Source organism: Rhinolophus ferrumequinum, chromosome 19 (genome assembly GCF_004115265.2).
Source record: "Rhinolophus ferrumequinum isolate MPI-CBG mRhiFer1 chromosome 19, mRhiFer1_v1.p, whole genome shotgun sequence".
NCBI classification, from domain to species: Eukaryota; Metazoa; Chordata; class Mammalia; order Chiroptera; family Rhinolophidae; genus Rhinolophus; species Rhinolophus ferrumequinum.
This window is the reverse complement of record NC_046302.1, coordinates 29,879,665-29,893,351: the sequence shown is the minus strand read 5'-3', so window position 1 is coordinate 29,893,351 and position 13,687 is coordinate 29,879,665. Positions and strand designations below refer to the sequence as shown.

At 43.0% G+C, this 13,687-nt stretch overlaps 1 protein-coding gene and 1 pseudogene across 1 annotated transcript in view; one reads left to right on the top strand and one right to left on the bottom strand.

Moving 5' to 3' along the window:
- The first annotated feature begins 593 nt into the window (after positions 1 to 593).
- On the top strand, positions 594 to 8,376 carry LOC117011677 (ADP-ribosylation factor-like protein 6-interacting protein 1; annotated as a pseudogene).
- A 143-nt stretch (positions 8,377 to 8,519) lies between these two features.
- Positions 8,520 to 13,687, bottom strand: part of ELP2 (elongator acetyltransferase complex subunit 2) — a 38,794-nt gene continuing 33,626 nt past the window's right edge. The window contains exons 20-22 of the mRNA XM_033087107.1: positions 12,683 to 12,816; positions 11,828 to 11,941; positions 8,520 to 8,750 (exon numbers count right to left, since the gene is read on the bottom strand). Of these exons, the coding sequence (XP_032942998.1) occupies positions 8,594 to 8,750; positions 11,828 to 11,941; positions 12,683 to 12,816 (405 nt within the window). The 3' untranslated portion in view covers positions 8,520 to 8,593. The remainder of the gene's footprint in view (positions 8,751 to 11,827; positions 11,942 to 12,682; positions 12,817 to 13,687) is intronic.

Here is a 13,687-nt window from a genome sequence, read left to right as displayed (position 1 = left end):
TTATCCGAGCACCATGAAAACTATGTGCCTAGAAGCCAGGATTTCGTACTTCAAATCCCTCCCCTTTGGTGAGGTTTTTCCCCCTGATCCAGCTCACCAAGCCCGGGTCCGTGTTCCCTGGCAATGGGCTCTGTTTGAGAGAATCTCCACATACATAAGGTATTCGTTCATGTAGTCTTTCATTCACTGATTCCCTTGGCACAAGTTCAGTGAGTGCCTCTCAGAGTTAGTCTGTGGTGGTTGAGGAAGAATGCAGGGCAGGTTTGGGGGCAGGGTTTGGAAGGGCTTAAGCCAGGTTAAGGGACTGAAATTTTATTCTAAAGATTTTTGAGCAAGAAAGTTTCCCTAAGAGGTGATCTGGGCAGAACTGTCTAATGGCCCATTACCAGGATGGACGGGGTGGTAAGTGGGGGCAGGGAAACCAGCTACAACCTCTGGCAACTGTCCAGGCTTGAATCACTGAAGATGAAAACAAGCTTTGGCAGGGGCATTCATTCAGTGCTCACTGGAGAGCTGCTCCCCACTAAGAACATGGTTGGTGCCGGGAAGACAAGAGTCCATAGGCAGCCTCTGGGTTCCAGAGGCCCCCGGACATGAAGGAGATGGCTCTGCACTCAGATCTTCCCTCCACGCTGCAGAAGTGCTGGGGAAGGGGACTCCCACAAAGGTTGAAGCTTCGGAGGTGAGAGCCTCCCCTATCTGGGACTCCAGAGGGTCCTAGAAGAGAATGTGGGGTAGAGAGGGCAGCACTCCATGTGCAAAGGCCTGAAAATACAAAGAGGCTCAGAAAATTCCAGAAGCCAGGCTTTCATTGAGGCTGGACCACAGGCCGCAGTTGTGAGGGGATGAGGAGTGCAGATGGGGAATGAGGGAAGGGAGTGGATCAGACTGCAGTGCAGGAAGACCCCGGGGAGTTCCTGTAGGAGAGTGGCTGCATGGGAGGTGCATCTGACCCCCCTGAAGAGGGGCAGGGGTGTGGAGAGACCGGAGGCAGCACTGCCCACCCGAGGCTGGGCGGGAGTCCTGCTGAGGAGCAATGAGGGCCTGATGGGGGTCCCAACGGTGCAGAAGTGATGGAATTCAGGGTAAAAGGGGAGACGGAAGGAGGACTGGCTCAGGGTGACTCAGTACTGTCGGTCTGGGTGACCTGATGGATGCAAGGAGGTCAGACACAGGGCGACAATCTGGAGTTCAGGTGAGGACATCTGTGTGGAGATTCAGGCCCAGGGCTCGGGAAGGACAGTGTCCAGGGTTGGAGACACAACTCCTGGGAGGGGTCACCCAGGAGCTCTGGAGTACTCATGGAAAGAGGACGGAGCCTGGGGCATAGAGACATTTAAGGGGCATCTGCCTCCATGCACGATGGGTGGGAAGGTACAAAGAGGTGGGAGGAGAGCCAGAGGAATGTGCCTTGGCCGTATCTAAGGCTGAAAGATTCACCAGATTATTGAACTTGCTGGTTAGGGGGTATGTGGTGTTATCTAGGTGGGTATGGAAACTCCATTATAAAAATGACCAAGCCTAAAATGGTGAGAAAGGGGAGAGGTTTTCCCGCTGGCTTACACCCTCAGGCCTCATGATCATTGACGTAGTGCAATTATGATGGATCCAATTTCCTGCCGAGTCATTAGGATGGAGGGTAGGTGTTTCACAGGAGGCTGAATTTGGTTTGGATAATGAAATTAATTTTGTATTTCCTGCTAGAAAGAAATGCATACATCTCTAACAATGAGAACCTGCTGACCTAGATAATCTGATACCTGAGAAATCAGAAGAAGGCCTGCCCAGCAGAAAGTAATAAGAGAGACAGCAATGGAGCAGGTTTTTCTCCAGTGCCTGGCAGAAATGTTTGAGCTTTGGTACAAACAACTTGAGAGCAATGGAAAGAAAGATTAGAAACTCCCGGAAGCTTCCTCCCCTACAGTGACAGGAGACCTTTTTTGTGAATAGAAGCTAAAAGAGCAGCTCGGAATCACGATATGCTTGGGAACAAGGCTCCATTATATCTAACCCCATAATGGGAAAACCAAAAACCCATTGGGGTGGGTGGATCCAGAGCAAGGATTTTCCTGAGGCTGTTTTCCTGGGGGCTCGGCTTCTCCCTGTGTTCATTCAGGGGCAGGTCCACTGGGACAGGTCACCCCTTTCTTTGTCCCTTCTGTGTTGACACCTCCCTCCTGCTCTTTGCCCCCTACAGCTTTGTGCCACTGAGCCAGGGAAAGGATCTGGTACCAATTATTCTATGTACTGACTGGTGGATTACATGGCAGAATGCTTCCTCCAGAGGCCAGCCATCTATGTTCTCAAACTTACCCTTGACTTCAGCAAATATTTGACAATACACTGTGCTAAACACGCTAGTTGCTGTGGAGAAGGAAACAAATCTGATGCCCAGATAATTAGGCTTTAATAGGCTTGTACAGTGGGCTTTCATGGGTTGCCTACCCACAACCCACTGTCCAACTTTGCTTTGGAAAACCACCCCCCGTGGAGCAGCCATGTGGTCCTCAGGGGCCGACACGGCCTCCAGCTCCAGAATAGTAGTCTCGTGGCTCTTGCTATCAGATGGGCAGGCCCAAGCCACTCAATGCGTGGTTTTTCTCTGCCCACTGTGATTCGTTCAGGTTGTTCTGGTCAGAGTAAAATTAGGGGCTTTAACGTTTAAAGGTTTATCCCTTTTGATATGAGCAAGGAAATCTGTAACCCCAGGGGCTGCTTTCATCCATGAAGGAGGGCAGCCTTAGAAGAAAGGTGAAACCTGGGAGAGCAAATCTGAATTAGAGAAGGGGAAAAAGTGCCCTAATCAAACTATACATGAACTTTGTCTTACCACTGAAGATTTTTGTTTGTTTTTTCAGTTTTGCAAGCCAATAATTCCCTGTATCATTTTGAGACAAGTTGTCTCATGACAGAAAGATCTAATTGATACAACTTAAGACACACATAAGGGGCGGCTGGGTGGCTCAGTTGGTTAAAGCATGAGCTCTCAACAACAGGGTTACCGGTTCGATTCTCACATGGGCCAATGAGCTGCGCCCTCCACAACTTAATATATATATATACACACACACACACACACACATACACACATACACACACACACATAAATAAAAGATAGGAAATGACAAATACCATAAAATACTATGGAATGCAGAGAAAGAATACTTGAAACGAGGGGACTAATAAAGGTCCCTAGAGGCAACGTGGACTGAGCTTTATTTAATCATAATAGTGAGAGTTACCAATTATTGGCATCTTATATATATCCAGGCACTGGGCTAGCATTTTTTCATGCAGTGGCTCATTTAATCCTCATAACAACCCTGGGAGGTGGTTACTTTTTACGAATTGAAACTGACATTTGTTCTTCCAGAATAAAGCACTTCAACTCTCACCTAAGCACATGGCCCCCTGCAATAAAAATTTCATTTCCAAGCTTCTCTTGAGATATGGTCACAAAATTAAATTCTGGCCATGGAGATTAAGCAGAACTGTGTGAACTTCCAAGAAGTTTTTTTTCAAAGTGAGGGGCAAGCCTTTTCTTACGCCTTCCACCTTTGCACTGGCTGGAATGCACAGATCATGGCAGGAGACCAAGCAGTCATCATGGGTAGGAAGGAAGCCAGACACCGAGAGGATGGCAGACAGCAAAGGAAAGAGCCTGGGTCCCCATCCTAGTCTGTCTACCTTGATTCCTTTCAAGAGAGAAAACGCCTATCTTGCATAAGCCAGAAAGAACATTTTGCATTTTCGTCAAACTGATCCACTAATATTATCACCATTTACAGAGATGAGAGGAAACTTACCCTTGGTTACAGCTGGTGTGAGCCGGGATTCAAACGCATTTCTCATTCCTTCAGTCCAGGTTCCAACCCCCACCTAGACAGCCTTGAGAAATACATAGAATTTATACAGAAATTGGTAGAAGGCCTTCCCTTCCTCTTACAGACTACCCAGGATTTTCTAAGATGGTCAGAATTTCTCGTTGAAAAAGAGAGGGATTGTGTCCTTTTATTTCACTTCTGAATTTGCAGTTTCCCTCTAATTCCCACATTCTCCCTTTGGAATCAATAACCAACTCTGCTTCCCCTGAGGCTATTAGGAAGATAGTGATTTGGCTCCTTGCCATCCAAGGTAAAATCTACTTGGAACAACAACCTAATCACCTCTCCTCCATCTAGGAAAGTTGTATAGGTCAGAAGACAACAATTGCTTAGGCTGGCGCTTGGCATCAATCTGAACTTTGTGCCCTGAACCAAGCAGAGAAAGGAGTTATCAGGAAGAAAGGACAGGGCAGGTTGGGGATTTTGAAATACTCTTCCTCTGGAGCAAAGTTCCAAAACACCCTTTTGGCTTTCGATACCACAAATTACTACAATATGGTTCAAAGGATGACCTTTAGCAGATTAAGACCTGCATGTGTAAAATTACCATGTATGTGTATGAATTACAGTGCAGACCGCCAAGAGTACAGCAAGTTCTCTGAACCCTTCCTGAACTGAATTACCCATGTGATTACTGAAGAAGACGCTTCAGGAAAGCTGTCTATTTACAAACTCAACGGACAAAACAATAACCAACCAGGAAGTCAGTCTCTCCAAGACTAGGTCTGCTTTCAAAGAACCTTCAGGGTTTCAGTTCTGTGCTGGAAAAGGCTCTAAAGGAATAAGTTAGTCCACTGAATGTGCTCTGGAATCCCGCTCTCACGGATCTAAACAAATGCCGCTGGGCCGAAGAGGTGAAGACTCAAATCCTTCCGCTGGTATGCAAGGAAATAGCAGCCCAGGGCATCCTGGCTTCTAAGCTTGGGAAACTCAAGATGCTCAGTGCCTTGGGCAGACACGCGCACACACACCTGAGTTTATACAGACTCAGTCGTCTAAAACTTCTCTGTTCCAGTTTGAGCACTTGAAATGTGGCTATTGTTAAATGAGATGGGCTCAGTGTAAAGTGCCCTTTATATTGTACAAAATATAATCAATAATCTTTCATATTGATTACATTTTGAAATGGATATACTGGACTCAAAGGTGTCATTAAAATAAAATTTACCTGTTTCCTTTTACTTTTATTATGTGGCTACTAAAAATGTAGAATTACAGGCGCTGGGGTGGCCGTGGGGGTCTTTGAGGAAGGCCCACTGAGGCAGCACCGGGGGAACGTTGGCGGAGGGGGACAATCGCAGCACCAACCTGCTGGCTGCTGAGACTGCAAGTCTGGAAGAGCAGCTGCAAGGATGGGGAGAAATGCTGATCAAGGCCTCCCTCCGATGGGCAAAGAGCCTGGTTTCCACCTGCCATCATGGGTGTGTCTTTGGTGTTTCTATCTATCCGCTATCTATATCCACCTGTTCTGTCCGGTGTTTCCTGTTTTGCTACGTTTTTGTGCTTGGCTGACTACCTTGTTCCCATTCTAGTGCTTAGAATTTTTGGCTCCAATAACTGGACCACTGAGCACCAGCGAAGATTCTACGAAATTTGCAGCAACCTAGTAAAAACAATGCAGAGCTGTGGGCTGCTGGAAATCCCTCTTCACACTAAAGGAAGAAAAGCCGAAAATGTACTTCGTGACCATGATCCTCTCGCGCTGCGGCTGTGTGGGTGGGACAGCAAGTCCACGACCCTCTTCTCACCTGATAGTGACTTTCTTATTGTTGCTTCCTGGACTAAACCAACATGGAATCATTTTGAAGTACACTGGAATGGCCAAAAGGAGATAAACAAGCTTCTCAAACTAAGAGAGAAATGAATAATGTATCTACTTTATTCAGTGTGATTAATGGCACATACCTTGTCCTTGGGAACAGTTCCTATTACCGCATTTCCAGTCTTATTTTACTATAATAAACTTACAGTAATTATAATATTTTACTTATAGTAAAATAAGACCGGGTCTTATATTAATTTTTGCTCCAAAAGACGCATTAGAGCTGATTGTCCGGCTAGGTCTTATTTTTGGGGAAACACAATAGGCACTTTCCTTTAAAATAATATAGTGATGAACTTCACCTTTTAGTACAGTTCAGAGTGACTTTGGATAATTGCTCAAGTTGATCTTTGCTTTAGCTAGATACAAGGTGTGGTGCTACAGGAAGCTGGTTCTTCTGTCTGCTTAAAAACCTGTCTGGCTTCATCAATACAGACACCAAGTTTACCACTTCTGATAGAGACCAATTAAGATTCATTCCTCATGCTGTTTTTATGCCATGGGAGAAGAATCCTCATGGAATAACATGAAACTAATTCCATGCTCTGGTGATTTGGTGCTCCCTTATGCAAAACAGCAGTTTGTAGCAAACACTGATCCTTCCTCTGAAATGGGAAATCTGACAGGCTTACAGCTCTTGTCCCCTTGCACTTGGACTTCAAGTTAGTAGGTCCTTAAAGGCTTTTTAATAGCAGGCTTCCAAAAGCTTGGATTTAGGATTTTTAGCTTACTTTAAATTTCAGGTTTTCAGCTGACTGAAACTAAAATATGTACGAGATTAAGACTCCTATTTGTGATCTGCACTCCAAGACCAGCCAATGAAAAATGAAAGTCTCCCTGTGTTTAGTAAGATTCAGTAGAAAACAATGTTATCCTGCAAATTTTGCAAGACCAAAATAAGCCTTTGAAAAGATAAGCCTCAAGATTCTCATTTTATGGTCATGTTGGTTGCTTTTGTCCCCATAAATCTGGCCTAAGAGGTGGTGACCATGCTGGCATCTGCCTTTTTTCCCTAGATCTTTCTCTGAAGGATACAAGCGTAGTGGTGAGATCAGCCTTACGGAGATGACAGGTGGCCCTAGGTCTACAGAGATTTTGTAACTCTGGGAAAGCATCTTAGAATCATTCTCCCTCTCAACAGCTAGAAGTTCGGAGTTGAAATCTGTAGGAAAAAGCCTCTGAGGGCCAAAAATGTGACATACTTGGGAACAACTCTTAAACTCTGATTAACTAGCTGTAATATAGTTCTGTGAATTTATTGCACTGATACTGTAAAACCTAGACCTTGTGGTATATCTGTCCCTAAATAAGTGGTTTTCTCCCCTTCAATATTGCTGTAAACAATGGCACCCATATAGCACGTTTGATTTTTTTTTTTTAATGTTTCAAATGAAAACCACCAACTACCTTAATTTACATGTTTCCTCATTGTAAATAGCCTGTCGTTTTATCTGGATATTTTTGTATTACATGTTCTACCATTTTAACTACTATTGTGGTTTTAATCCTGTACTATTTCTTCTACTTTGTTTTGTGAAAAGGAGGAAAAAAGCTGGAATCCCTAAAAAAAACACCCAAGAAACAATTAATTACATATGTAGCTCACATTATATTTCTATTGGATTAGAAATACTGGACAGTGTTTGTCTAGAAACCTCTATTTAGACAAAACATCACGTAACTCCTTTGGAAGCAAAATGTCATGTTGGATACCGGTATATACTTCTACCAAGAAAATCCTCACCGCCCTTCTTTCAGTACATCGTGTATATATTCCTTTAAGTGCCAGTTTGCCTGATGACTCCATGTTCCAGCAGGGTCAGGGGGAACCTCCACTCTCACACCAGTCTTTATTTTATTTATTGATTTATTTCATTCATTTATTTATTTTAAATGAACCAATCTTTTATTGTTATTTATTTATTTTGTAAGGAGGGTGCAGCTCACAGTGGCCCATTCGGGGATCAAACCAGCCACCTTGGTGTTCTTAGCACCAAGCTTTAACCAACTGAGCTAACCGGCCGCCCCACACCAGTCTTCATAGTTCTTCTCACACCCCTCTGAACCTCGCCCCACCCAACTCCCAAGCTCCCAAGTCTCGTGCCTGCCTCCTAAACCTTGGCTGGCACATCCAACATTCTGCTTCTAACACCTTCTACCCTCTGCTCTCACTACTCATTATCCCTGGGCGTATCCTTTACTCTCATGATCCATTGACGTGGTTTCACATACATTCAGAAGACCCTACTTTTCAACTCATACCTCTATGAGATAAAATGTCAGGATATTTTACTTTAAGTCACACCCTAAAAGAAGAATCTATGTACTTTTAAAGAATACAACAAATGAGTAACTGTAGTTCAAACTTCCAACCGCCTGCCAAATTCCTAGAATGGTTGGTGTCTATTGGGAAGAAAGGGTCAAGACCACACTTTGTGTGGTCTGTTTATTTACAAAAATGGTTTAGATAAAAATTGAGTAATCTGGCTTTTCTTTTTTTGTTTTCTATGTCCTTCCTCTGAAGAGGGTAATAAATAATGAAACGTCCCAAAGAGGAGCATATGAAAAGAGAAGGCCCAAAATACAAAATCAGGCAAGTTTGGTCACGAAGGAAGAATAGAACAGAGGTTCTTAACCTGGAACACACGGATGCAGGTCTGAAACCCCGGCAATATGGGCAAGGTTCTGAGGGTGTGTGCATATGTAACAATGTCAAGAAAAGAGTCTGTAGCTTTCATTAGACTTCAAAGGGTCTGCAATCCAAATTAACACTACTGCCATAGGACTTAAAAATGAAACTCAGTGAAATCATGAGGTAAAGACAAGTAACCTATTTACATGATATTTTAAGACACCAATGAATATATGCTTGTAATAATTAAATCCATTACAGTGCACATCTGTTCACTCTGTGTATCTTCACAGTATGATCTTCACCACAACTTGCAAAGTGTAACCATTCAGTGCCTTCTGCTCCCTTCTGTTCAGTTTTTCCATTACAACTCTTCCAGCCTAATTTTCTGATAGCAAGTGTATGACTTTGGCTAAAACAAAAACAGAGAAATCATGAAATGAATGTATGCTATGACTACAGAATATTTTACTGGGTGCTCACCTACATATTAATTTAACTAGTTTACTCTTACTATTAACCTTGTTAATATAAACGGAAGTTGAAACCTGAAAATCAAAATGTACAGGTTTTAAAATCCCATCAATAATATGTTAGCAATTTTATCCTAACCTTGAAAACATCTTCTACTGAAAACTATCAATATCTAACTTACTGACCAACGACATCACCAAAAAGAACAAGAAATAGATGATTTCCATCAAATTTTGTTCTAATAATCAGTGAAATTCATGATATGGCTATTAAAATCAGCCTTTCAAATACCTTTACTAAATGTGTTCCTTTAAGAATTCCAACTTTGCAACATATTCTAGGTTATTTTATTCTTGTCACATCCCTATGGCATGGATGGACTCCTGCTCACATTTTACCGCTGGGTAATAAGAAATAGTGAAAGATTTAATAAACTGCTCAGTGAAAGAACATTGGTCTCCAACGTAATCTTCAACTGCATGACCTTGGGCAAGACGCTCGTATTAATGCCCACCCCGCCCCCAAGGCAGACCTACAATGCTCCCAAACATGGATTATTAATACGTCTCTATGAAAATACAATATCCCCTATAAATTTAACCTGCAAATTAGACCTCCAAACCAAAAAGGAATAAAGTGAAAAACCTAGATTCTTTGGCAGTAAAGATTGAAAACAATGCCAAAGCACATATAGATTTAAACTGCAAATTAGATCTCCAAACCAAAAAGGAATAAAGTGAAAAACCTAGATTCTTTGGCAGTAAAGACTGAAAACAACGCCAGAGCACACATATATTTTCAAATGCTAAGAGTCGCTGTCATCAGATGCACTCTTAGGATCAAAAGGTAGGAATAAAGTATAACCTTGAAGGCATGAAACACATTTTAAGATCAGTATACCAGAACCCATGCAACCAAATGTATGAGCCCTTGCAAGTGGCCCCTCTGGGAGGTCACACACATTTCCACAGTGCTGCTGTGCCTCTGTGCGTCCCGAAATTCTTCTACAGGAAATGCTCCCATGTTATACAGGCTATGACTTAGTACTCTCAATGACAGCTCATCTTCCTGTGAGGATGAATTTGAATACGGAAAGCAGTCAAGTTATTTAGAGATGAGCTTTATTAATAAAATAAATGCTGAGCTTTAAAAAAAAGCAATCAAAATAAGTAAAACTAAAGAAGGTATTAAATTTTTGTTTGTTTGTTTTATATCTAGTAAGCTATTTCTGAACACAATTTCTAAAGAGAAGTTCCAAAAATATTTGAAGTGACAGCACCGTCACTGGAATCTTGTTACTGACCAATAGTAAAGCTCTCCCATTGCATTAGAAGAATGATTTGAAGGAGTGACACTGCTTCCCAGGGGAGTTGCTTTGAGGATCAGTACTTATTTGGCTAAATGAGCTTTGACATGGAAGGTTTCTTTTTTTGGGTAATGTTCTCTAAATCCAGAATGCTAATATATCACATTTAGAGAACAGGGAGTGGGGGGAACAAACCTAAAAGGCAGTGTTTGCTTATTACTTACCTTCGTATCTCATCACTAGCAAAAAGTTTCATTTGAAAGGTCTTTGAAATTTGGTAACTGGAATATGAGCAATCCAAATAACATAATGTGTTAAGGCAGGAATTAGTTTCTACAAATCAAAGACACCATAATGACTAAGAAAAAAGAAATCTTAAAATGAAAAACTCAAATTGTGTACATGTCCCCTGCCTGTGCTTCCTAAGGGGCTTCCTGCCAGTTGTCCCACATTGAGCCATGGAAGCAGTCTGGGTACCAGGCAAGGGCAGAGGGAGCACTGTGGGCAGGCAAGGTGAAAGGAAGGAAAGGAGCAGGGAGGGGAGCCCAGGAAGAGAGAAATTTCAAATGCCTGGAGTGTGGAATTTCACTGGCGTACTTCCCTCTTTAGTAAGCCAACAGTATGAACTATTCCAATTGCTGAACCCAGCACCAGAGAGGTGGTGGGAGAGAAGCCAGGAGGGCAGCACTCATAAAGGCAGATCTCATTTTAAGAAATACGATTATAACGAGCACTAATGTGCTTTGTGGATAAGGAGATAGCTCCCCTGGAGGAAATACCTTGTAAAAGACATGCTCACATCAGACGGATACTAGACTTACTGGGGTGATCACTTCGTAAGTTATAGAAATGTCAAATTACTAGGTTGTACACCTGAAACTACTGTAATATTATATGTCAACTGTAATTGAAAAATAAAAATAGAAGACATGTGCTCACAAGTCCCTTTCCTTGAAGTCAATCACTTTAGCATGATGCCGTTGTTTGGAATTGTATTTGAAATTATATTCTGAACAGTTCAGACAGATGAAAAGTTGAAGAATCCTATGAAAATCTGACACGAAATGACACTGGTGACCATTTTTGAGTTTAGATGTCTTTAAAGAATAAAATGAGTAAAAAAAAGTAGATTAAAACATGATCCCTGCTGTCTAGGCAGGTGGGGGTGGGGAGCAGGAAGTAAACTGCTGGTGTTCTCATCTAGCTGAGATGACAAAGGCACATGCCTCGGGTGAGGCTGAGGGATAGGTCACTGGGCTTGGAGGCCAGTCACGGGGCTTTGAGGGGTACTCCACAGATTGCCCCATTGTGGGACCTGAGCTGAAGTGTTCTAACACAGACGAGGCCACCATAACACAATCTATAGTATTTCTGAAAATCACCAACATTTTGAATCATATTTTATTAAGACTCGACTGTAGTCAAATTCTAAAACATTATGAAAATCACTTTTATCTCAAATGTGTTATCTACAAAGACAACATTATGCAAACAAACAATATGGTGAAGCAAACTTTTAAAAACCAAGTGCAGTATAGTAACAAACATCAATTTCAAGAGGTTACCACAGAACACACAGGTGCCACTCAGTGTGAGCACTATGAACAGAGATTTGTGTCCCTCTCTGTGCTAATGTGGCATAAAAGTTTCCACAAAAGACTCCATGATTTCTATTTAGTCTGATGGAAACAAAAATGGATAGAAAATACCTTTGACTTGTTTCTACACAGTGGGTCCAGTCATTTACTTCTGGAACTTGATCAGTCTTTTTCCAGGTGTATAAACAAATCTTTCCACACTCTAATCCTACTGCAACAACGTATCTGTTTTTAAGGGAGGAGGAAGACTGTGATTAATTCAGCATGAATTTGTAATCTCTACCATCACGCTAAAGTACTTCTTCACAGGGTTCCCCACTGTCCCAAGCTTATAAAGGCCTCTGTTTAAAAGCACCCGCCCAGAATATGGTGCACTATTACCCTATTTCCCCGAAAAGAAGACCTAGCCAGACCATCAGTTCTAAGGCGTCTTTTGGAGCAAAAATTAATATAAGACCCGCTCCTGTATTATCTCATATAAGACTCGGTCTTGTATTATAGTAAAATAAGACTGGGTCTTATATTAATTTTTGCTTCAAAAGACGCCTTAGAGCTGATGTCCGGCGAGGTCTTCTTTTCGGGGAAACACGGTATACTGTGCCCTTACAGGCCTCCTCTCCATCAAGGGTGCAGAGTTTTATCTGTCCTCCAACGGCAAAGCCCAAGAACCAATGTTTCCCTGGCTGGCTGCAGGGGAGCCTCGTTCTGCTGAAGACACTTGGTACAGAGAAAGCACCAGTCCTGAATTCGGTAAAATAAAAACGTTTGGGCCACACTCTCAATCTCTCTTTCGCCATTCCAAATATCAATTTAAAAATGCTGATGAGAAACATAAGCATTATGGAAAAAAATAGCAGCTTGGACGCTAAGAGATCCCATGAATGAAAATGTAAGAGGGTTACATATTGAGAAACCAAGTGGTCCTCTTCAAGAAAATATAGAACGAAGAGCCACACAGAGACTGACCTTTGGGCATGGTTAAGCACGGGGCAGACGCTGACAGCTGTCACAGACCCACCCACGTCCAGGACGGAGGAGCAGGGGCCGATGCTGGGCTCCATGGAGTCATCGCTGGAGTCGCACTCACCCCAGACAACCACCTAACACACACAGATCGCACTGTCAAACTTGCTCTTTGTAAAGTCCCCAGCAATGCATTAGAGAGTTTCAATGACATAGATAATACAAAACGTTTGCTCTGGCATTTAAAAAAAAAAAAAGCATATTTGTGTTCCAGGACTTCAGAGCATATTTCAAGCATCAAAGAGAAGCCACAGCGCAGCAGACACAAGTCTCTGAGACTTCAAGTACCTAAGTGTGGCATTCAAAGACAGACTGTCCCTGCCTGGAAACTGGCATGTTCTTCACACTCGGGAAACCAGTTCTGATCCAGTGAGCTTCTACTGACCATGTCCTCACTGGGGGGCTCATGCATCTGCCGAAGAAGTTACCACAAAAGATTTATGGGGGGCAATGGAGTCCCTGACTCTTCCTCTACACCACCCACTGCTGAGGACACCAACCCCACTGTCGGGGCCCTAACCTTGATGACCCCGCATGAAAAATGAAGCTTCTCTGGAAGTTCGTGCCTCAAAGGGGTATGACTGGTCACAAAAACATGGAGAGAAGGTGAAACAGACAACAGCTGCAAAATGCAGGACCAAAACAAGGTTCTGAGCAGAAGGCTCTGTCCAAGAAAGTGCAAGTGCAGTGGATGATGCTTTGTCTTCTTCAGCCCTGACATACCCCTGACAGCTGCAGTGGGACCATCTGCTACTGGGCGTGACCGTGGACAGCAGAAGCAGTCCTGCTTCCTCAGCAGCTAGCACAGCGTAGGCAAATATAGGCCAGGGAAGCATTAAAAAGGCAAGTGAACAGAAGTGAAGGTCTGAGAGTTTTAGAGGCTGACATTTCAGTGTTACTGCATGACAACATGCCCACGCTGCCCCTCTGCTTCAGTAATTTGCATCA